This window comes from Aspergillus fumigatus, chromosome 6, assembly GCF_000002655.1.
Source record: "Aspergillus fumigatus Af293 chromosome 6, whole genome shotgun sequence".
Lineage (NCBI taxonomy): Eukaryota > Fungi > Ascomycota > Eurotiomycetes > Eurotiales > Aspergillaceae > Aspergillus > Aspergillus fumigatus.
This window is the reverse complement of record NC_007199.1, coordinates 2768940-2791300: the sequence shown is the minus strand read 5'-3', so window position 1 is coordinate 2791300 and position 22361 is coordinate 2768940. Positions and strand designations below refer to the sequence as shown.

The 22361-nt window shown below is 51.5% G+C and overlaps 9 protein-coding genes across 9 annotated transcripts; 5 read left to right on the top strand and 4 right to left on the bottom strand.

Annotated features, from left to right (window-relative positions):
• Nucleotides 1-151: 151 nt before the first annotated feature.
• Nucleotides 152-1096, top strand: AFUA_6G11280 (uncharacterized protein; the record flags this gene model as incomplete). Its single annotated transcript, XM_745919.1, has 3 exons — nucleotides 152-220; nucleotides 348-530; nucleotides 581-1096. The coding sequence occupies 3 exons, from the start codon at nucleotides 152-154 to the stop codon at nucleotides 1094-1096; spliced, it is 768 nt and encodes a 255-aa protein (XP_751012.1).
• A 374-nt stretch (nucleotides 1097-1470) lies between these two features.
• AFUA_6G11270 (synaptobrevin family protein) lies at nucleotides 1471-2706 on the top strand. Its single transcript, XM_745918.2, has 2 exons — nucleotides 1471-1650; nucleotides 1703-2706. The coding sequence occupies exons 1-2, from the start codon at nucleotides 1613-1615 to the stop codon at nucleotides 2424-2426; spliced, it is 762 nt and encodes a 253-aa protein (XP_751011.1). The 5' UTR covers nucleotides 1471-1612; the 3' UTR covers nucleotides 2427-2706.
• A 99-nt stretch (nucleotides 2707-2805) lies between these two features.
• On the bottom strand, nucleotides 2806-4999 carry AFUA_6G11260 (60S ribosomal uL24 domain-containing protein; the record flags this gene model as incomplete). Its single annotated transcript, XM_745917.2, has 3 exons — nucleotides 2806-4159; nucleotides 4310-4422; nucleotides 4582-4999. 3 exons carry the CDS (start codon nucleotides 4997-4999, stop codon nucleotides 3890-3892), a joined length of 801 nt encoding a protein of 266 aa, XP_751010.1. The 3' UTR covers nucleotides 2806-3889.
• Nucleotides 5000-5055: 56 nt separating this feature from the next.
• On the top strand, nucleotides 5056-7022 carry AFUA_6G11250 (putative C2H2 finger domain protein; the record flags this gene model as incomplete). The annotated part of the gene is made up of 2 exons (XM_745916.2): nucleotides 5056-6613; nucleotides 6727-7022. The coding sequence occupies 2 exons, from the start codon at nucleotides 5056-5058 to the stop codon at nucleotides 7020-7022; spliced, it is 1854 nt and encodes a 617-aa protein (XP_751009.2).
• Nucleotides 7023-7345: 323 nt separating this feature from the next.
• On the bottom strand, nucleotides 7346-7579 carry AFUA_6G11240 (dolichyl-diphosphooligosaccharide--protein glycosyltransferase subunit 4; the record flags this gene model as incomplete). Its single annotated transcript, XM_745915.1, has 1 exon — nucleotides 7346-7579. The coding sequence occupies one exon, from the start codon at nucleotides 7577-7579 to the stop codon at nucleotides 7346-7348; it is 234 nt and encodes a 77-aa protein (XP_751008.1).
• Nucleotides 7580-8142: 563 nt separating this feature from the next.
• AFUA_6G11230 (Zn(II)2Cys6 transcription factor) lies at nucleotides 8143-10095 on the top strand (the record flags this gene model as incomplete). The annotated part of the gene is made up of 2 exons (XM_745914.1): nucleotides 8143-8260; nucleotides 8336-10095. 2 exons carry the CDS (start codon nucleotides 8143-8145, stop codon nucleotides 10093-10095), a joined length of 1878 nt encoding a protein of 625 aa, XP_751007.1.
• An 841-nt stretch (nucleotides 10096-10936) lies between these two features.
• Nucleotides 10937-14236, bottom strand: AFUA_6G11220 (TBC domain-containing protein; the record flags this gene model as incomplete). Its single annotated transcript, XM_745913.1, has 2 exons — nucleotides 10937-12774; nucleotides 12850-14236. The coding sequence occupies 2 exons, from the start codon at nucleotides 14234-14236 to the stop codon at nucleotides 10937-10939; spliced, it is 3225 nt and encodes a 1074-aa protein (XP_751006.1).
• A 735-nt stretch (nucleotides 14237-14971) lies between these two features.
• Nucleotides 14972-16120, top strand: AFUA_6G11210 (SDR family NAD(P)-dependent oxidoreductase; the record flags this gene model as incomplete). The annotated part of the gene is made up of 3 exons (XM_745912.1): nucleotides 14972-15155; nucleotides 15256-15586; nucleotides 15664-16120. 3 exons carry the CDS (start codon nucleotides 14972-14974, stop codon nucleotides 16118-16120), a joined length of 972 nt encoding a protein of 323 aa, XP_751005.1.
• An 89-nt stretch (nucleotides 16121-16209) lies between these two features.
• On the bottom strand, nucleotides 16210-20300 carry AFUA_6G11200 (DENN (AEX-3) domain protein). Its single transcript, XM_745911.2, has 5 exons — nucleotides 19905-20300; nucleotides 19348-19834; nucleotides 18248-19267; nucleotides 17950-18186; nucleotides 16210-17899 (listed from the first exon to the last, which is right to left on the bottom strand). Exons 2-5 carry the CDS (start codon nucleotides 19726-19728, stop codon nucleotides 16808-16810), a joined length of 2730 nt encoding a protein of 909 aa, XP_751004.1. The 5' UTR covers nucleotides 19729-19834; nucleotides 19905-20300; the 3' UTR covers nucleotides 16210-16807.
• Between the last annotated feature and the right edge of the window lie 2061 nt (nucleotides 20301-22361).

Sequence of the window (22361 nt, the reverse complement as noted above, 5' to 3'; positions counted from 1 at the left end):
TTGCTCTGTATCCACTTGCTTCTTCGTTGGAGTTGCAGCGCTCGAAGAAAGGTAAGTGATGCACAAGATCGGGCACAGTTCGAGTTGACATCACTGTGTGTTCGGAAGTCTCCCGTGTCACTTGTGAATCCATTTCTTCAGAAGGCTCGCAATGCGAGACAAGATTCTTCATACCGTAAGAACATCCAGCTTGATGAAAGCACCGACTTCGCCAGACGCAGTATAAAAGCTGGCCCACCTCCTCTGTTACGCATTGCCATCCAACTCACCTACTACTCTCAGCTCACATCTATACACTTTGCCCCATTCTCTGCCAGTCTTTTCTCTAACTGCTCGAACAATCCCAGAACAACTGGACCATGCCCGCACAACACCATGCGACTCGCCCTCCTACGAGGAACCCACCCAGCGACGACCTCAGGAGGCAGGTTCTTATCCGCAACTCCGGCGCACCTTCCAGGACGGCTTCCAACCTACCGCACAGAGACCCAAGAGTCCCAGCGAGCGAGGTCCATCCCGCACTGAGAACTGTAAGTACTTCCATCATCTGCTCAACCATTCCTTTGCTAACATGTTGTAGTATCGTCAAGCCGTCACAGTCAAGCCCGTCATTGATGTCCTAGACGGTGAGAACAAACTTTGGGACCTTACCGAGATCTGGTACCAGATCCTCAAGCTCCATTGTGCGCCGGAAGACGGCTTCATCATCAAAGCTGTTTCAGAAACAGCCAGTCCTGAGACATCGGAGACGTACGGGCTGCATTCAATGACCGTCACCGGACCCGGTGCAGAAGGATACAGCACCTTCTTCGCCATCGTCTGCGCGACCGCAGTGTATCGGGATAAGACATCGGTCCGCTTGCGAGCTGCTAGTGAACTCAGAAGGCTGCTCGCTGAGATTTATCACACGAGAGTCACAAACGGACAGTACTCTCAGCTCCGTGGGGCTGTGGCTGTTGGTCAATCCGTCCAGTTCTTCAACTGGGGCGAGGATGGGTTCCTAAGGGTGTTTCCCTGGGCGACACATCCGTTCGATATCAAAAGCGACCATTACGCTGTCCAAGGTTGTCTTGACCTCATCGTCCAAAATCATTGATTTCATTTGTCTGACTCTTGCTTTTAGCAGTGACTCACATTCTTATGACGAGGTTGCAACAACCAGCTCAGTCCCATATTAGCCTAGGAGGAGACTGAGGGTCGCTTTAAGCTCAATCATCGCTGCTCAGGTACGTCTTGAGACTCCTTGGTTTAGTGTGTTGATTCCTTCTTTATTGAGTATGTCGCAGGTGTTTTGGGGTATTATTTGCTTCAATCTAGTCAAATGTGCATCAAATCTCCCCGACTACCACGTCCTACGTAAATAGATCAGCTCTCTCTTTCTTCCATAAGTCGATTGCTGTCTTTGGATATGCATATCACGTGATAGAATCTGGGGTTCTTGGCGCCGACGTCACGGAATTCCACCGCTGCCTTGCATGGACGGAAACTCTCCTGATCTTCATGGTTGGAATAGAGCTCGGATAATATCTGTGGGCATTGAGTTCTGTAGTTTAATCATCCCTGGAGCGACCCACTTGGCTCATCGTTCGTCCAGCAAAGGTCTCTCGCCGTTATGGCCTCATCGTCACAACCTTCGAGCTTCTTGCTTTAGTATGTTCTACTCATATTTCGGACGTCCTCAAGACTAACAGATCTTCAACAGCTCTTGTATAGCACACCGCACAACTATCCTCGCGGAGCATTTATCACCCGGAACATCCTCAACTGCAGCCTCTTCGCTAGCGTCCATTATTCTCCCTAAGATCACGCATGACAAGCCTCAGAAGCTCACTTACACACATGAGCGTCTCTTCATCCATTACATCGCAGATTCACCCTCGGGCTCTTCAGACGATGCCGGTCGTCAGGAACCCAACTCCTATGCACCTCTCAGCTACATCGTCGTGGCGACCGCCGAACAAGGCCGTCGCATTCCATTTGCCTTTCTCCTCGAGATGAAACGCAAGTTCCTATCGACCTACCCCCCTTCGAGCACTGATTTCTCTTCTCTCCCTGCATACGGCTGCGCCGCTTTCAACTCGGAGCTTCGTTCTCTTCTCCAGACATACAATACCGCCCCGCCGTCGGACTCGCTTGCTTCAGCCCGACGGGAGATCGACAGCGTCCGTGACATTATGACAGAGAATATTGAGCGGGTACTGGAGCGTGGTGAGCGAATTGATTTGTTGGTCGATAAGACTGATCGGCTCGGCGGCAGCGCGCACGACTTCCGAGTGCGTAGTCGCGGTCTGCGGCGGCGGATGTGGTGGAAGAATATCAAGCTGATGGTGCTTCTGGCTGTTGTGGTGGTCTTCCTCATCTATCTTTTCGTCGGTATGGGATGCGGCTTGCCAGCTTGGGGGAAGTGTGTTGGGCACAGTGCGTAGGGCTCTGGTCGTTGTCCAAATCATCACTCCTCTGTCGCTGAACGAATAGGAGTGATGTCCTCTTTTTGTGCACATACCCTTTCCAACTGTAGAATGTATGTCAATCGCTCTGTGGATTTCCTGCTTACAATAGCATTTACGATTGAGACTTTTTTGTTTCACCTTCTCTGATGATATCGCTTGCCTTGTATGTATTCTACGTGATTCGACAGCTTTATATTGCTCTTTTAGCCTACATAGATTAGGTAACAGCTTGAATACGATGATATTTACGCTATGGCTTGCTTCAGATATTTACTTTTCTGTCCGACATATCTGTATGATCATTGGTTTCTTTGATCACGTAGGTAGTGACCCAGATGGAAGCGGAATATATATTGCCGGTTCTGGATACTACTCCACGCAGCATAGTTCTCCAACATGATTGAAAGCTCGATTTACGAAAAATAGCATGGTAGCAATTATTGAAGCATACTCGTCAAAGAACATCTCATGCCGCTGTATCTACCTAACGATCGTATGGTGATTTGTGTATCTCCTGCGAGTACACGTGCCTTGATCACAACGAAGGGTATCAGGACCCTGTAAAATACAGCAGCGATCTAATCAGATCGTAATGTGACTTTCAATAACAGCATTGGTCCATTCTCTACCTTAAGTAAGAAACAACATCTAACTTCTACGCAGGTATGTCCCTCGCTATCAAACTCGCAGCTTCCTAGCTAAAGCTCAGTGCGAGTCTGCAAGCGAGCAGAAATAACCCCTGGTTGATACCAGTTTGGTTGTTTTCCGTGGTTTATTCTGCGCCAGCCGTATACCTCTCCAACCATGGGAAACCGCCCTGAGGGACGGGGTTGATGAGGAGATAATCTGGCGCTATTCCAGGGGAAAGGGTGAAGAAGGTTTTTTTTGGGGGGTGGGGGGGGGGTTTTGGGGTTTGGGGTTTGGGTAACTACGAGGCGTTCCGGTAGCTGAACGCATTTGTGGTCCAACCTTAGTCTCACGGATGCTGCGATGGGGATGCTGACTGTTTCCGTGCGCTGCGTCACCTCAGGGCTGGGATTTGCGTTTGGTCGTTGGCGGTGTGCGCGATTTGCTTGGAGGGTGAAATATCGAGACCTGGATGTAGAACAATTCCGCCAGATCGGGTCAATTGAGCGACGAATCTCGAACAAACAAAGCGAAGTGGGATTTCGGTAGTATTCTCGATAGGAGTTACCTAAAAATGCAGCTGCAGGTCGGGTGAGAGGAAAGATCAAGAGCTCCAACTATGTCGCTCGGAGCCAACTCCGAACGTTGAGATGAGGAAGAAATTTTGCACTTTTTTTTCTTTCCATTCATAGCGTGCACCTGTCTTGGAAGACGGAAGCCTGGTCATAGCAGGTTTATTTTCTCATTTGAGTATCTCATGTACTCCCACGCCATCGCCCCTATTGCAACAAGAAACACAGAAAACAAGTCCCTTAAGCACGAGCCTTAGCAGCCTCACGGCCCTTTCCGATGCGCTCCAGAATCTGTTCGCGGTCCTTGTCCAGCTTGAGCTTGGTGATGACAACCTTCGAGGGGTGGATGGGGATAGGGACGCTCTGGCCGTTGGACTTCTCACGGACGACACGCTCAACGTGAACGCACCACTTGAGACGGTAGACGGTGGTGATCTTTCCTTCACGTCCCTTGTTGGAGCCGCGCACAACGGTGACCTCGTCGTCCTTGCGGATGGGGATGGCGCGAACCTATAGGGTATTTGTCAGAAACGAATATCCTTCAGAGTTCTTTGCGGTGATCCGTGGCTATCCTCCTGAAAGAGTTCCTCCGAACAAGAGTGCAGAATCTGACAACGGGAGATGATCGGTTTAGGAGAGGTGGCATGACGGGAGGCGTACGTTGTACTTCTCACGGAGTTCCTTGCTCAGAGGAGCGCTCATGATAACACGGCGCTCGCTGGAGGGAGCGCTGAAGTGCGCCTTGCGCGACTTCCGGCGGGAAGAGGCGATTCCTATCATTGAAAAATCAGAGAGTCAGTATCCTCCTAATACAATTCCTGAGCGTTGGCCCTTTGAGAATGCGTCTTCGGAGAAAGCAAAATATCCAAGGCGTATTCGAGGCATAGGGTGTTTCCCGGGAAGCTTTATTGAGTGAAAAAAGTCGAACATACCGTTGTTCTTGACGGTCATCTTGATAGGCCTCCTTTTCTGATATGACCGGGCGTGGTGAACGTTGTCGTCGTTAGTCGTCGTCGAAAAAGGACTCTTTTTGCTGTATTCTAAGGTGTTAGCCGAAAATGTGTGGGAACCGGAATGTGCGTCACATGACATCCCGCTTAGGCTAGGGCTGGCGGCTTTCCGCGATTGGATGACGTCTCCCCTCTCTCCGGAAGGGGAAAGTTCCCTTCCTGGCCCTCCTGGGCGCACGCGGATCGGCCTAAGGCTCATAGCCGGAGCGTGTCGCATCACTGATACTTGTGTCAGCACTGAGTGAGATGGAGGTAGGCAGACGCCTTCTCTAACAGTTGTTTTTATTGACATGTTTGACCTCACTTCCGACCTCTTTGTCCTTGCTTGACCTTGCACCATGCTTAGTGTCTTGAACTGTCCCCTCAATTGCTCCGCAGCGCCATTGTCTGCCCAACATGGCGAACGATTACTTCGAACGGCTTCAGAATCACCGAGAGACGGGCCCTTCTCGGTTTCCTCAGCAAAATCAATATGCCTCTTTCCGATCGCCGTTTCAGAGGTACCCAGATGCTGTCTTGGATTTGCCCCCTACATATCAAACGCCATTGAGTGACATTCACCAACCGTACCATTATCAAACACATTATGCTCCTCTTGAGCAATATGTGAGGCCGCAAGACACAACATATTCCTCATTGACTACCTATCCTTTAATCCCTTATCAAGGAGGACAGCAATACCGAGCAAACCCACCTGCGACTACACATCAACCACCTCCTGCCCCTCCTCTTTCGACCCTCTCCCAACCTCTACCCTGGAACCACGCTCAAACACAACCGCAAAATACTTTGTCATATCTGAACTATCCACCTTCTACGCGCGCGGCCGAGGTCGTTGATGTTGATGTTAGTGGGCATGATGGGAAGAGACGTCGTCTTGAATCATCCGCGACTGTGACCTTGTCGAAGCCGACGATGCCACCTCAAGGAAGACTCTCGAAATACTCATTTACTCCGCAAGACACCACGGACAGGAGCTATCTGAAGACGCGTGCGGACATAGCAAAACCTCTGGATGTGACTGACGCGGCGGAAAAGCTACAATACGATCCGAAAACAATTGCCCGAGATGTCTTAATTGCATCTGGGCGCCACCCTACGGAAGCTCCTTTGAATCATCATCTGTTCCGCCTTCGAGATGTCTTCACTGGGCTCGACACTGCTTCAGATTTGGAAACCTTTCGCTGGGATCTTGTAGACCCGGACGACAAGCAAGCCAATAATACAACCACAGCACGTGACGTACAACTGTTGTCCGCGCCAGCGCATGTGACTTCCGCCATGGTGCGTCCAGCCCAACCAAATCCTCCATATGCTGGTGTTACCGCAACTCCGCAGCACCCTCATCAACAATATCAACAACCATCGCAACTACAGCCACGGCCCTTGCAGACGCTGGAGACATCACAGACATCACAGACATCACAGACAGTCCCTGAGCAGAGATCCTCATCTCAACCCAATTCTCAGAAACAAGTACAACCTCCCTCTGATCCCCAGCCTCGGTCGCACCCTTCGCCCCAAGTACAACTGCAAGCACAGCCCCCGTCGCAGCCGCAACCAAAGCCCGGACCCTCAATTCAAATTCGTACAAAGACACAGCCGCCTCCTAAAGCAAAGTCGTCACCGCGCTCATCAACCAATATGGTCGGGAGAAGACCTGGGCGACCGCCAGCGAGCTCTAAGATTGAGGTTACAATACCAATCACTTCCCAGATTCCGTATAAGGTCTACACGTGTGGCTGGGAGAAGTGCCAAGCGGAGCTGCACAATCTTGAAATGCTCAAGAAGCACATTTCTAAAATTCACGTGCCTTACACGCTCACGTGTCAATGGAAAGACTGCACATTTCGCGAGAACCTACCGGCGGTGCAATTGTACAAGCATGTCCTTTCAGAACATGTGGTGTCTATCGCATGGACGCTGGGCGATGGACCATCAGTGCCTGCAACTGGTGAGAGAATATCGAGATGATTGAATTTGTGTTTTTTCTTTTCTTTTCTTTTTTTTGTTTTGTTGCCCAATGGGTTCGGTGGTTAACAACTTTCATCTTTACCTGCCATCTAGAGGACCGTGTTGCTGGCGAAAGTCCCTTGCCTAAAACAATCCCGGAGTCTACCCAGCCAGGGGGCGAAGACTCTCTAGTATTCCCTGCAAGTTACAGTTCGATTCGCGCATTCAATCGTGTCCATGGCAACCATACGCAAATCGAGAAAGCCCGGGAAATCTTCAAGGCAGTACAGAGGCTGAAGGAACATATCGGGTATGGATTAGATCCCGGTGGATGCCAGCTGGCTACCCCCACAAGGATTGGGAGGGTGAGCAACGATGAGGATGTCTATGCAGTGAGGCATGAGTCTTAGCACATTTCAGGTCTTATGATACCCCTTCGATTTTGTGATTTATTCAGCTGTCATTTGTATCATGATTACGGCAATTGGCGTCAAGGACTTTTTCGCATCCGGCGGGCTCTTGAGCGTTTTGATTCTCACTAGGATTGGTGCATCTTCCGGAGTTTAGTGGGCAAAGCATTATCCAAAGCCCTTCTTAACCACTTAAGAGTACGTTTATTGTCACTGCAATGCTTGCATGGGTATTCTATGGACAACATTGCTCGACTCTCAGAGTCACCTCCGTCCAAGTCAAACCTCATTTCATGCTGAAACGTGATCCCCAAGTACAGGAGCTATCGGTCCTTCCCACCTCCAATTGCTGATGTGCCCCCCACGGCCGCGGCAGCCGGTGCCGGCGTTACACCGGCTGTAGTAGAACGTTCGACCGATTTCTTTACACCGGAGAGTTCGCCTTCAACGGTATCGTCCTTCGCATTGACTTCGAGGAAATGGTAGAGTACTATCATCATCATAGCGCACGATCCAAGGAAGATGGCGAGACGGTAGAGATCGTCGTCTGAAATCATGTTGATGTAGCGAGTATTCTTATACGCGAATTATCTGAAATGACACTAGCGTTGAAATGAACAGTTCAGGGGGATGAACTATGTAGCAGTGCGACCAGTCGCAGAATGAAGTTGTTTGGGAGTTGTCCTAGGGAAATTAGTATTTTAAGGAACACGCTGTTTCCAAATGCTTACTGAATGATTGACTCTGCTCAGCAACTAATTCCCCTGTAGCACTAAACAAACAGTGAATTTAGGGTTCTGTTGAAGCGATTATTGACTGCTGAAGATGAGTGGCAGGCAATGGTTGTATCGCAAGTTGACAGCTGGAATTACGGAAGTAGATTAATTGGATGTCGTACGTAACTTCGGCCTTCACTTCTGAGGTAAGCTCCTCCCGCCTGAGCCACCGCTTTAAAGTCTTGACACTCTCAATTGATCCGTCGACCTATCAGCCGTGGCTTCCATCTCGTCCAGATTAGTTGTCTTCATCAACTCCAAATTACCGACCTGCAACCGTTTATCTATCACTTTTCTCCAACCGATCCCTCCTCCTTCTGGACTATATATATATATAGGTGTGGATGGTGGTCCCGCTCTTCTCCGACCTGCCTGCGTTCACCTTCAACTTTATCAAATGCTTCCCACAGCTCAGTCGAGCTAATTGGATCTTGATCACCATCTCATTTCATTCCTCATCCTGTTAGTCCCCTCGTTTCCCCCTAAAGGTCAAACTACGCGTCTGGTCGTTTCGATTTATGTTGGTCAATTGATAAGCTGCGTGGCGGTTCATCATGAACGGACCATTTATTCCAACCAAGAACCCTTCTCAGCCCAAGGGCTCTGGGCCTTCTCTCCTGGCTTGTCTTCTTTGCCGCCATAAGCATCTTAAATGTGACGGGGTGACCCCTGTTTGTGGCCGCTGCGCAGCCACAGGGGCAGAGTGCCAGTACACTCCTTCTCGTCGTGGGTATAAAGGACCCTCCAAGAAACGGCGCGCCAACCCGTCGTCTCCCGAACGGACACCCTCTGATCAATCGTCTTCGTTCGACTTTCAGTCGGTCGCACTACTGGATACTCCCCAGGATTGGAGCGTTCCGGACGGACTTTCTTACATTTTCCCAAACGGCTTTGCCTCTTCAGGCTCGAATGGTTCCATTCTCAACAACGACAAGGCACTAGTGTCGGACTCTGCGCCGGTCAGCAACGGTTGCCCTCTCACTCCTGATTCGGTGAATTCCGTCGCTGGTGATGGGTATCTCATCGATATTTACTATACGTACTTTCACCCTTCGCATCCGATTCTTCCTCCGCTTCGTATACTCTATCGGTCTCATGTGCCGCCATTTCTCGAGCATGTTATCAAGTTCATCGGTTCCCACTTTACCCCCGCCGCAAATAGTGAGGTATATAGGCCCTCCGTGATGTCATCAGCGATGGAGCAAGAAAGCTCCGTGGAGAAGCTGCAGGCGCTGCTGCTGCTGGCTGTTGTGCTGCATTCGCGAAACGAGCGGGCAGAAGCCGGGCAATGCCTCGCTACCGCCGTCGATCTGGCTTTCGAACTCGGACTTCATCGTCAGGATTTCGCCATTTCCATGGGCAGAGGTGATCCGATACGGGAAGAAAGTCTGCGACGCACTTGGTGGGAGCTGTTCATAGTAGAAGGCATGTTGACTGCCCTGGGTGTCCAGCGTACCTTCCGTACCAGCCTAGTACCACTCGAGGTCGGCCTACCGTGTGAGGAACGCATCTTCCAGGATGGATTGGCTGCTCCACCGCCTCCTACCATTGCTCAATTTGACGACCACATTTTTGCCGACGAGGAGCGAGATTTTTCCTCCTACACTTATCGGATCGAAGCTGTCCGAATCCTCGGGCGGGTGGTTGCTATCCAGGAAATGCTTGAGGGTCAAGAAGACCATGTGGAGGCGGTCGACGCGCGTATCAACAGTTTTTTCCACCATCTTCCCGAATCGAAAGCCGAGTTATTGCGTCCAGATGGGTCGGTGGACGAGATGATGTTCCAGGCGAAAATGATCGCGAACGGAGCGAGTGTCTATCTCAACTTCCCACGGTCTGACCTATTATCGTCGCCTGCGGTTGCTGCTGAGGTCATCTGTGGACATCATGGTCCCTGCAGCATCCCGGCCTTCACACACAATGATCATGCCATGAAAGCTCTCAAGGCAGCCAAGGACATCTCCCAGTTAGCCTCCATCCGACTACCAGTTGTCAAACATACACCCTTCTTCATCTGCGCGTTGGTTCTCAGCTCCATCGTGCAGCTAGCATCCTGCTCCGTCAAAGCCGGAAGGATGCCAGAACCCAGTCGGGAACGACTGAGTCTCACCATTGGTGTCTTCAAAACTCTGGCTCGGACGTGGGCTATCTCTCAGGCGATAATGCGACAGGTCAAAGCTGTGGCGCGCGACGTGTTGGATGTTGGATTGCGGCCCGCGGCGGAGCCGCTGCAAGTGGATTTGACGACTGTGCTTGACGGTGGCCGGTTCTGGTTGCCAGAGGCACTCCCCAGCTGAATAGCTGTGTCTCCATTGCCTTTCAACTTGATTGATGCCCGATATGATTGTACGCAGTCTTCTTTAGAAATCTGCCTTGATACCCACAACTATGATAGCTATATCCGAGAAAGTACATGATTTGCGCAGAGAACTAATGGTCCGCTTGATGATCGGCCGGATCGTGGACATTGGATATGACCGAGGGATAACTTCACCATCCCATATATTCTCAGCAAGATCTGTTGTTGCTTTTGAGGATGTAGGCCGGAATCTCATCAGAAATAGTTTGCCCATCATTAATTTATGGGAATAGCAAAAATGGAGGTCGCCAGGTCAGCGTCCAGCATTACACTTCGCTTCTTGAGCTTATACATGAGCGATAGACCTGTCTCTGATATACGGAGTATGCTCTTGTCCCTTATCTTCAGATTGTTCACAGTTACGCGTCAGACATTCCACAAAGCAATCTTCCAGAATGAGGGACTCGGATATCAAAGCCGAATCAGTATAGCCAAATTGGGTATCTCAATTGATGAAGATGATAAGGCTAATGTCTTTTGCTGACTTGCTCGTCTCTCTCTGTTTCTGCCAATAGACGCATGATCCGTGCCTGGGTTCAAGAAAAGGAATGCATGAGAAACGAGGCCGACCCAAATGAAACCCCCCGTAACTCCCAATCTAGATGATCGTGTACACTCATCAAGTCTATATTATCCAGGGAAGAAATAAGGAAAGGAAGAAAGAAAAGGAAAGAAAAAGCATAGCGGTTTCTAAGGAACGTAATGGTATCATAGTAAAAGCAGTACATTGTATGGATAGGGAAGGAAAAAAAGTGGCGTAAACAGACAGTGATAGCTGGTCAGGCGGAATTGGCTTCGGCATCAGCTGACTGGGTTGATCCGCCGAGTTCCCTCATTTCTCGCAGGGCCTCTGCCCGTCGAGCCACGACGTCTTCGCGGCGGACGACGTTCCGGAGGGCCTCGCTGGCCTGGATGAGCCCGTCGATGCTGATGGCGTGGTTGGTCATTTGGTGGTTGATGTATGTATAGAGTTCCGCCGGGGTGGAGCAGGTGGTCAGGAGCTGCTGCTCGTTGAGTTTCAGGAGTGCGAGAGCCACTTGGAATAAGAACGTGCTGCCGCCGCCGCTCCCCGATGCAATGTCTTGGGCAGTGGAATTGTTCGCATCGTTGGACTCCCGGGTTGAAGAGTGGGAGCCACTTCCAGTTCCGGGATTCACGACGCTGGTGACGTTGAGGCAGAGCACCACATCCCAGACGCGGTAGAGTGCTTCGGCAGACAAGCAGTCGGTGAAGACGGAGAGGAACCATTGGAATGTCAGAGCTTCGAGCTCGACGCCCAACGAGTCAAGGTGTGCGGCTAGTTTAGGTAGCACTTCGGAGATGTACTGTCGTAGCACGACCTGATCGGCTCGTGAAGCAAGTAATCCGTGATCGTAATAATGCTGAGGGAGGATGTTTTCAATCATCGAGGCGAGAATCCAGAAAGCGTCCTCTGCGGTCGGAGTGATGAGAAGTAGCGAAGCAGCGATCAGGTTCATCCCCTGGCAATATCCTACCTCTGGGTTGCGGCGTGAGTATGCCAGTAGCACCTCTCTCAATTTAGACACGCCGGGACCTTTACGGAAGAACACATTGTCGGTTAGCGTCCGGTTGATATCCATGTCAATTTGCGCTACAACCGATGGGTCCGGTTCGCTACCACCGATACCTGCCACCAGATCATCATAATAACCAGGCACTCGCATGGAGGATGCGCCGCTGCATTCGGACCAAATCTTCGCCCGCAGAGCAACCGGAATCCCCCCAAGGACGAGCGATCGGAACTCCCGCCACTTGGCACGACCGACTTTGCCCTTGTTCCCTAGATTAGCTATTCCAACTACTTCGCCGACTGCTAGAGATGCTTCTGGCGTGTCGACAGACTGCGCAGCTCTAGTAGATATCGCAGCAGCAGCAGCAGCTTCTCCCTCCTTCCTGCGTTCTGCGCGCACCTTGCGCATGAACTCGTTCCATCTGACGGTCCTGTCCCGTTGGAGAGCATCGTGGAGCTCTGTCAATTGCTCAAGAAGCAATTTGACTGGTTCATTCTCTGTGGACGCACTCTGCGTGGCTGCAGTCGTTGGCTCATCGGCGGATGTTCCCGCAAATTCTGGGCGATCAGCGACGACCGTGGATGTAGATGCAGATGGCGGAGCATTTGGGTTGACAGAAAGCGAACCATGTCGGTCAACCGCTACTGCAGTACTACGCGGCGGAGGTTCGCTTGTGGTGGTAAGTGACACAATAGGGCCGGCTGATGGGGTGTGAGATAGTAATTCGGTCGGTCGCGTTGGAAACTTTAGATAATCCTGCCATTTCCGTATAGCCACAGCTCCAGCTTCTGGATCCTCGGGCGAAACCGAGAAGGGTGAGCGCTGAGGCTCCGCAATTCCTTGCACAGCATCTTCATCTCCATCTGATGTCTCGGTGCGGAAGCTGCTGAGTGTTTCAGCGATGCTCAGACGCTTGCTATTATTCTTGGACATAGCAGCTTCTCTCTGCCTCTTTTTCCGACGCTGGTCATAGATAAATCCAAACCGATCGGTGAGTAGCTCTCCAGGCTGATAGTTGTTATACATATGAGAAAGGGTTGGGGGACGAGATTCCATGGGGAGAATGGCATCCATTTCGACTGGCCCTAGATTAGTGGAGCTTTTGTCGCCTGCCTCGGAGCTTGCGACTTGAGATACGCTTGAGGCCGCATGTCGTCGACCAGAAGGAGCCGCTGTTCTGCCGGGCCCAGTGGACCCATTGGTAGATCTGCCAGGCGCACTGTGTATGCTAGTGTTGCTGTTGATCCGTTTTAACGCTGCGACCGCTGAGAGGGCCGTTTTGGGATTTGTGGACGTGGACGAGGAGCCTCTAGTCTTGTCCTGATGGATGGAGGAAGTTCTGCTGCGGACGGATCCCGCGTCATTCTCGTCTCGGCTATTCTGAGACCCTCCAGCAAACAGCCTGACCGTCCACGACGTAATTGACTTTGACGATTTGCGGGAATGAGTACTAGCATCGTCTCCACTGACTAACCCAGAAACTGCATGTTTTGCAGCTATGCCACCCCCAGAACGTTCGCTAGGAGGTTGAAAGAGCTGCTCGTCCAGCGCTTTCCGGCGATTGTTGTTTGAAGCACGAGGATTATGGGCGCCCTCCTCGACTTCTCCAACGTCGTCCATGATACTGCTCGCTCTACTAGTTTTCCGACTGGCGGTACCGCTGCCGAAGATGTAATCCTGCCAACCGCGAACAGAACTCTGTCTCTTTCGGGTAGTTCCTGAATCGACACTCGACGTGCCTGAGCGCGAGTCAATCTCTGAGCGCTGCGGCCCACGAACTGTCGCCTGGACTTGATCCGAGGAGTGCACCGAGTCGTCCTCATGTAGCTGTGACCCCACCCCGTCACTCATCGCCTGCTGCATGAGCCCATGAACCCCTCGCCCCTGACGACCTGCCTGCTCCGCATCGTTTTCAGCGTCCTCACCGCCAGAGTTCTTGCGCGGAGCATTCTCCAGCGCATATAGCCTTCGCTCAATATCCTGGTTGGAAACGGACACCTCACGGAGCATCCTCTTCAGTTCCCGCTCCCTAGCATCCGCTCGTTGACGCAGCGCCGAAATCTCTGCATCCCGCTGCGCCAGGTCACGGGCGAACTGTCTGACCAGCTTCACTGCCCCCATACTGGCTATTAACCGTTCGATATTCGAGTCATCCGCTAGATGCAGCGCACCGGGGAAATCGTGCATGGTGAACGAATCGTCGAACAAGGCGGCACGGCCAGAGCTCGCGGGGACCGCCCCGGTCAACTTGGCTAAGGTGGACCGTCGGTCACGGGTGATATCGCCTGAACCTTCTTCCGCGTCCCCGTCCAGCAATGCGTTCGTCAAGGCGCGATTCAGCGCGGGCTGGCCGACGAAGCCGTCGGGAGAGCGGTCCGGCGAGAGGGAGGGGAAGGACGTGAGGTCGGTGGTGGTGGCATTGGAGGAGGCAGAATGGCGCTTCTGAGATCGAGCACGAACGGTCTTAGCTCTTTGACTGTGCCGCGAGGTGGACGACGTTCGCGAGGAGGAACGACGCAGTTGCTGCTGGATATCACGCTCCGCCATGGTTCGTGGGGCGCTGAAAGGAGCAAAAGAAGGAGGAGGGATCCAGTATACGCTTCATGAATGCTTGAGTAATAATCACTTCCTGCGCAGGAGCGCCGATGTAGTATGAAGAGAGATTGCAGGCTTCAAAGGATTCTCGAAGTCCTCGCGTAAACCTTTCTTTAGACGTTGGCCCTCCCCATGTGTGGTCCGATGCTTTTTTTGGGGTTAGTAAATCGGGATTGGCGAAGCCAGGAGGGACGGTAATCTCATTCCGGCAGACCAGCACCAACACAACACGGCAGATAGGATATCAAGAGATTTTCCAGCTAGCAAAACAGGAAAGCGAAAGCGACAGTAACCTCTCGCAAATCACACAGAGACCTCATAGAATGGGAAACCGAGAAACCCCGTTCTGACACCATCAATTCACGCGCTTCTTGCTGGCCGCAGGGGGGCCATGACGTGTAAAAGGTCATGTGACTTACCTCAGCCCGCGGAACAGTTTTATGCCTACCGATGAGTCATCTATACCCATTGTGCATTACGGGGACCTGCCTCGGCTCTCCGCATGAGCAGCCGAACATTCAGCTCGAGATCACCCGAAAACAGTGTGCATCGACGTGGGTTTAAAAAATGACGGTCTCTCTAGAGACTACTCCGCAGTATTTTCGATTCTGTAGCTATTCTTCATACACTGATTTTCTAACCCAGCATCTAATCACATAGTACCACCCTTATCTATCTCTCTGCACTATGTCCGGAGTAGCCAAACGCCGCCTCCAAGCTGTCAGCCAGCAGCTGGTCGAGGGTATCCCCGACGCAGGCAGATTCGAGGATATCCCCAGGGTCCGCACGGTTGCGCCGGACTCTGTTGGACCGTACGTGCCGTTACATATAGCTGCAACATATTCAATCCATACTAACACCTTCCAGCCGCGTCAAAGACAAAGTCGTCATTGTAACAGGTACACCAGAACTACACATCCACTCCTCCACCAATTCTCCCTGGGATAAAGAAGAGGGTTAACGAGACGCAGGCGCCAACTCCCCGGCCGGCATCGGCCGCGCCAGCGCCCACCAGTACGCCCACAACGGCGCAAAAGCCGTCTACCTATGCGACTTCACAGACACGCACTTGGAAACGCACAAGCGTGAGATCGAGTCCCTGTATCCCGGTGTGGACGTGCAGATCCGCGTGTTTGACGCGGCGGAGGAAGACGCCGTCAAGGCGGTCGTGGACGATGCGATTGCGAGGTTTGGCCGGCTGGACATCTTCTTCGCGAATGCGGGGATCGTAGGACAGAATAAACTGTTTACGGATGTGACGGGTGATGAGTTTGCGAGAACCTTGCGAGTTAATACCATTGGGTGAGTAATTTGTCGTCAAACTGATGGAGGGATGGGCGGGCGCGGGGGGCTCGGGTGCTGACTCTGATGCTTGGTAGTGTGTTTTTGGCGGTCAAGTACGCTTCGCTAGGGATGAAGGTGACCTCCGCGGCGAAGCCGTACCCCTCTGGCTCGATCATCTGCACGGCGTCCGTTGCTGGGCTGCGCTCGAACGCGGGGTCGACCGATTACTCCGCCTCGAAGGCGGCGGTGGTGTCAATTGCCCAGACGTGTGCGTATCAGTTGGCTGGTACCGGCATCCGCGTGAATGCTATCTGCCCGGGTCTGATCGAGACGGGGATGACGCAGCAGGTGTTTGACGCGGCGCGAGCTCGCGGCACGGAACGCAAAATCGGGCAGCTAAATCCCCTGCAGCGGGGTGCGGTTGCAGATGAGGTGGCTCGCGTGGCTCTGTTCCTGGGGAGTGATGAGAGTAGCTACGTCAATGGACAGGCGTGGGCTGTATGTGGGGGGTTGAGTGCTGGCCACCCTTTCGTGCCGGGAAAGTTGGCCTAGGGTAGTTTCTACTCAGTCTGTATTTATGGGTGCTTGAGACAATGCAAGTATTGAAATGAAAGCCAGGCATCAACGACACCATAAGAACACCAGACGGTAGGTTGATCAATTCAACTATGTTCCAGACTTTACAGCAGCTTTCAAAGCAGCCGTTGCAGCTATAGACAAAGGAGATAGATATATGGATGGCAAGTGATCAAAACTAGGGAGTGTGGGTTCCTGTCCGCTCGTCCGCGGCGCTGGGATAGCTCAAATGTGCAGCTTGCAGGTAGGCCAGGGACTTCGGGCATTGTCACCTGACGAAGCCAGAAGAACTAAAAGGGATATAAAACAATCAACACCGGAGCCCAAAAATCTCGGTATCGGAAAAAAAAAAAATAATTAAAGTAGCCCAAGGCAACACCCCAACGGACGAAGAGTACAATGGTAAGTAGAAAAGGAAAGAAGTCCGCCGAGAATCCCAAGGAAGTATAACACCTCCGTTCAGAAGAAGCAACTGTGGGAAGATCCAAGTGAAATAAACCAAAAAAAGGAAGACGACCAGGACGATCCAAACTCGGGGAAGTGCCAAAAATAAAAATAAAAATGAATGGTAACAACGCGCTCTAATTCTGAAACTGTGCAGGAACAGGATTCGTGTCAAAGTCGTCGAAAATGAAGCGTTGCATCATCTTGTCGATGAAACGATCACACGAGCAGCCGGGGGCTTGACCGCATCAAATCTTCGCTGCCCTGTTTAGAGAGAGTGCCTGTCTCGGTGTGGTCGTCAAGACCATCCGTCTCGTGGGCACGCTCGTCGTCGTCCTCGACGATCCGGGTTGGGACCTCTCCAGGCCCATATTGTTGGCTCGACCTCTCCGGGAATGTTGAGCTGCTGATCATTGACATCGACGTACTTGAGCGGTTGTGAACCAGGTCTGGAGTCGGGGGAACGCTGGAGATCCGATGATCCGGGTGCAGGGTGCTGTTATCATCACCAACTTCACTTCCCTCACGGGTCGAACGTCCATCGTTGCCATCAAAGTCTGGAGCCAGGTGATTGCCATCGGGTGTCCGCTGCCCCGACTCGTCTGCGTCGTCCTCTTCGGCATCTTGAGCCAGATGCAAGCCTTCGACAGCGGCAGCGCATTGCTCGCTGATGCTGCGGATGATGTCCGAAATGGCATCGGTCTTGTCGCGCAGGTAGCGATCCGCCACATCCGTGATGCTGAGGCGGGCAAGACGCTTTTGTTCCTTACCCAGGTTCAGTAGATGCTGTTCCAACTCGGGGGTCATGTTTGGAGCAAGGCTCTTGGCCTTTTCTGCACGCTCCTTAGTCTCCTCTGGTGCAGCATTCTCCTCGTTCTCCTGGCTCTCTTCGGCCTGCTCCACAAGCTCAGAAAGCTCCGCGGAGCTACTGATCGAGCGAACAATGTGTTCCATGTGATGTGCTTGACCGTTGATGAGACTGCGGAGGTGCAGAACCACCCTTTGGGCCTCATCGCGTTGCCTGGCGAGAGAAGCGTTGGTGTGCTGCAAGGAGGCAAGCTCCTTCTGATTGCGCTTCCTCTCACGCTCAAGCTCCTCGGCAATCTCCTGTTGCAGCACAAGCGCCTCCAGGGCGTCATCACGCTGCTTCTCGGTGCCAGACAAACGGAGTGTGAGACGTGCCACGTCGTCCTTTTGTTGGTCAATGAGGCCACTGAGGCGGCGGTTCTCTCGCTTGTGGTTCTCGATCTTGACTTTGAGCTCAGCGGTCTCCTTCGTGAGCTGCTCTGCGAAGGCCTGGAACTTGAGGAACTGGGCAAGGTCAGTATTATTGAGTCAATTGCCAGACCACGAAGACGAACCTGCTGCTTCCAGGTCTCCAGTTCCTCGACCAAGAAGTTGTTGCGCTTGGTGACTTTGCTCAACTCGGTGTCCATGCGGCCCTTGAGGTTGATAAAGTCCTGCCAAGCCTCCATAGCATCGCGAGAGTACTGGTTGCGCTCGCGGACAATCTCATTGAGGTGACGCATTGATACCTTGGTCATCAGAGGCTTCTTGACAGAACCACCAAAGATGGCCTTCATGCCGGTGTTGCGGCCCTGAAATTTCGCGCAGTTAGCTTCATGCACTTTGTCGGAAAATCTCAGATCAATTTCATACCAGTTTCTCGCAAACGTGATCCATGACGCTCATGACCGCATCCTGGTTCCACCAGGAAGGATCCTGGATACTCTCGACCTCGCCTCTCATGACGATAATTTGACCGGCGGGAATAAGCTTGCCACCCGCATAGGCGGACCGCAGGTGATTGGGAACACCGGAAGGAGAGACATCACCGTTCAGGGCCTGTGTCAGCCGGTCGATAAATTTCGTCCGCTGACCAGGAGTGAGGACATTCGGAGGACTGGAAGTGAGCACAAAGTTCCGATCCAAGTCCACAACCAAGGCATCAGAGGGAGCGTTGAATAGAGTTCGGCATTCGGCGGTAACACCCAGAATATAGGGACCAGGCTCCTGAACAAGATCCTTGATGTGACGAGCATGGACAACTGGAACATACAGGCCGCTCCATTCGTAGACCCGCACACAGTACCGAACGGTTTCAGCAGCAATGGTCAGCATAGCTGGGTAATGACTGACAAAGATGATCCGGCGAGTTGGCGACACTGCGGCCTCGACCACGCCGACGATGTTGGGGATGGACAGGCAGGTGAACAAGGGCCACATGGCGAAGTTTTGGAAACCGGTGGGCGACGAAGGGAACTGATAGCACAAGGCGTAGTCCTTCATGTCGATACGAACAAGATCGTTCAGGCGTGGAGCAGGGAAGCTCAAAATTCGCGAGACCTCTTCAGCGTGGAAAAGATTGGTAGCCTTGTTCCAGTGAATCCACATGCCACGCAGGTAATCTCCCAGTAGATCGTAAAGAGGATAGCGGGAAAGGAAGCTAAGACAGTAAGGGATCCAGTAGGTCTCATCGGGGTTATCATAGAAATCGGCTTCCGTCTTCTTCCGCAGCTCACGAATTGTCTCAGCGCGCTTGTCATCGGCTCGAGACCAGACACGCAAGGCAATACCATAGAGGGTGTGTGATGAATCTTGCTGCAGGACAAAGGCATGGTGAACACAGTGAGGCTGGCTCTTGCCAGTGCAAATCTCAACATCATGAGGAAAACAGGCCTGTTGCTGTCAGCTTCCGATCCCTTTGCAGAGCCTGCTTCTCTGTGGTGAAGCTTGGCAGATTCGAAGCAATTTCTTACCCTCATTGCTGAATGTAAGGCTCTAGCAATTTCATTGTCCTGCTCCAATCTAGGGCTGCTTCCTAGGATCTCTGGTAACCAAAATTGTCCCACCGCACCTTTCATATGGCCGATCTTTCCTTGCTCTGGGGCGGGAGCCTTCACCCATTGCGAGGGCTCCCTGCCCACACCGCATACCATGTAGGCATGAGTGAGGGTCTTGGGTGTGCGCTGCGTGGGTTTTGCGTTCCCTTGCGAGGGGATTGGTTGGGTAATGCGGGAATGAAGTGAGGAAGTGCGACTAGGAACGACCAGCGAATTTTCTCCTTGGTCACGAGTTACCGGCCGATCGCGGGTCGATGGACGGACAAAGGACGAGTGATCTCTCAGAGATGGGCCCATGTTGAAGACTTGATAGGAACGGCGCTTTTTGAATTATTTGGCAAGTGTTGATCCAAGGTATACGGGACCCAATTCGGCGATAGAATTGAATGATAGTATAAACGAGCTTATAAAAAGTTGGTATATTAGATTTTTCTGACCGAGAAGCTTCAGATGCAGCACTTCTGGAGGCTGACCAAGGACAAGCAAAAGAAAGACAAAAATGTTGAATAAGGAGGTCTGCAGCACCCGAATGAAAGGAATGAGAGAGCTGAGCCAAACAGCTGATATCGGATAAGAGGCTTTTACTGCTCACAGGTCGATTGGATGAGCATTCCCAAACCGATCAACACGCCCTGCAACGAAGAGCCAAGACGTGTAGAAGAAAGAGAACAGGGAGCTCTCTTCTTCAGTAGTAGGGGGACCGGCGATGGGAGCGGGGGGAAGAGGGAGGGAGAAGGAGAAAGATAGGAAGAGGACGGGATAGAGCTAAGAAAGGAACAGGAGGAGAAAGGGAAAGGGCTCAGGGGAGACAAGGCCGGTCTGGATACTAAGGTACTAAGATAGACCAGGTAGCTCCGTACTAAGGGGCGGCTCGGGTGAATATTACAGGTTAAGACTAGGAAAATAACACTACTTTACTAGCTGTAGTAGTGGTACAGGGCAGTCAGACTGCTGCGGGTGCTAGTCCAGGAAGGTATAGTTGTATCCTACTAAATTATCAAATACAATAATCTAGGAAAAAATAGTAAAGAATTATTATAGGTGAAAGCACGCTTAGATAGTGTTGATTGCGGAGTCGTTTGCGGTCTGTTCCTGCGCCAGTGGGTTTGGCTAGTCAGGGACCATGATGAGAGGAGAATACCTTAGTTTGCGGCAAAATTAAGAGTACAGAGGGAGGGGGAAACCAAACCCAGCGAATGCTGCAGACGGTGGTAAAATTAGACCGAGCTACCCCCAACTATCCTGATTTCAAATCGTCAGACTCTTGATGATACGACTAATTAACCCGAAATCCTCTAAAGCTATGCGGGGCCTCTTCTATTTCACACACGAAGATGGATCTTGATTCTTCGTCGCGTTCTACGGGGTTCGATATTCTGGAATCCGTTGCAGAGTCTTATACTCCGTCTTCCGTATTTGGAGTAGAAACAAGACAGATAATAAGGACTGATGTTGTAATCTACACGAATGGTGAAAAGAGAGTGCGTATGTCCACCTGATCCTGTATCATCAAAGAATAAGAAGGAACTTGTCTTGCCCCGACCAAATATCGTTAGCGTTCTACTAGCAGGAATTTTCCCCACCGCTGGAGGAGAGTCTCCCATTCGTCTACTCCGTGCTCCGAACGGAGAAAGTCCATCATGAACCCAAGCGAAGCGGTTCCCAGTACATATGGGATAGTGTCATAGAGACTCCACAGAGGGAAACCTGAAGTTGAATCTTGAGCTGAGCTTGACAGACAAGCCATGCCAAGTTACATTCAGGGGTTCTGAGACAAATTAATGCAATGACCGCCGGCTAATAGGACCATGTGCAAGCCATCTTTTGACGTGTAGTCTATTCAAACTCTCGGCCGTTGTCTTTGTGACTTTGTCTACGGAGTACTCCGTAAGTCTATCATAGTCCCTAAGATTATCCGATTATCTTTGATTGTCAGACTTGAAGGACTCGAGGGAGAGGCTGACTACGAGCACCCAACATAGTTACTAGTAGCTGCTTGGTGACGCTCCAGAAGTCCCCAGTCCCAGATTGAGTGGCATTATGGTGGTTAGGGGTAGTAGGCCTCCCGTTGGTAACCAGCCTGTCATTTTTGTCAGTTCCATCCCTCAACTCTTATCTCATCTTGCTAAGATTCAGATAGGTAGAGAGACAGGGGTATGAAGCCAATTACCACAACCTAAGAGACCTTTGTAGAGAACTCCGTAGTCTAGAGTATCCCACAAGACAATGTCCATGATTAAGATACTGCTCCCTTTGTGACCAGTCCTTCGTCCCGACGATAATAATTAAAATAAAGTTCATCTGTGCGGATTGCCTCGAGATGCCTGCCGATTGCTGCCTATCATGGGATACCGTGCTTGACTGGCTCTGCTGAACTAATCTCTGACTGTTGCGAGTTTTTGCAGTAGTCAAAGTCTCTTTTGATTAGAGCCATCATTATTTGGGTAACTGTTGTTCTTATGCAGTAAGCCGAATACACTCATAGGTGGCGATCGAGAACATAACAACCTTTGGACGGAGTATGGAGACACTCATCTTGTCAAGTTTAAATTTCAAGAATGCACCCATGGTTCGTAAAGCAGTGGTACCGATCCAGGCCAACTCCTTAGTTCTCAGGTACCAACCGTTATCTTAAGCTTGAAACGCTGAAGGGAGTCTGGACTCTGCAAACCATCAATAGGCGATGTTATAAAATCAAAGCAAATTCACGAACCAATTCCCAAGCAAAACGCCATGCTCTTGGATTAGGTATGTTTGGACTGACGACCCCTGAAGGCCCTAACACTCTGTGTGAACAACAAACACATCATATCTGCCCCAGAAGGCGACACCACAGTCAGACTGTGAGCACAGGATCTTGAGAACTTTACGTATGCTGGTGCGGAGTAATAACTGTTCTTGGCTTTGCACGGAGTACTTGGATGAAATAT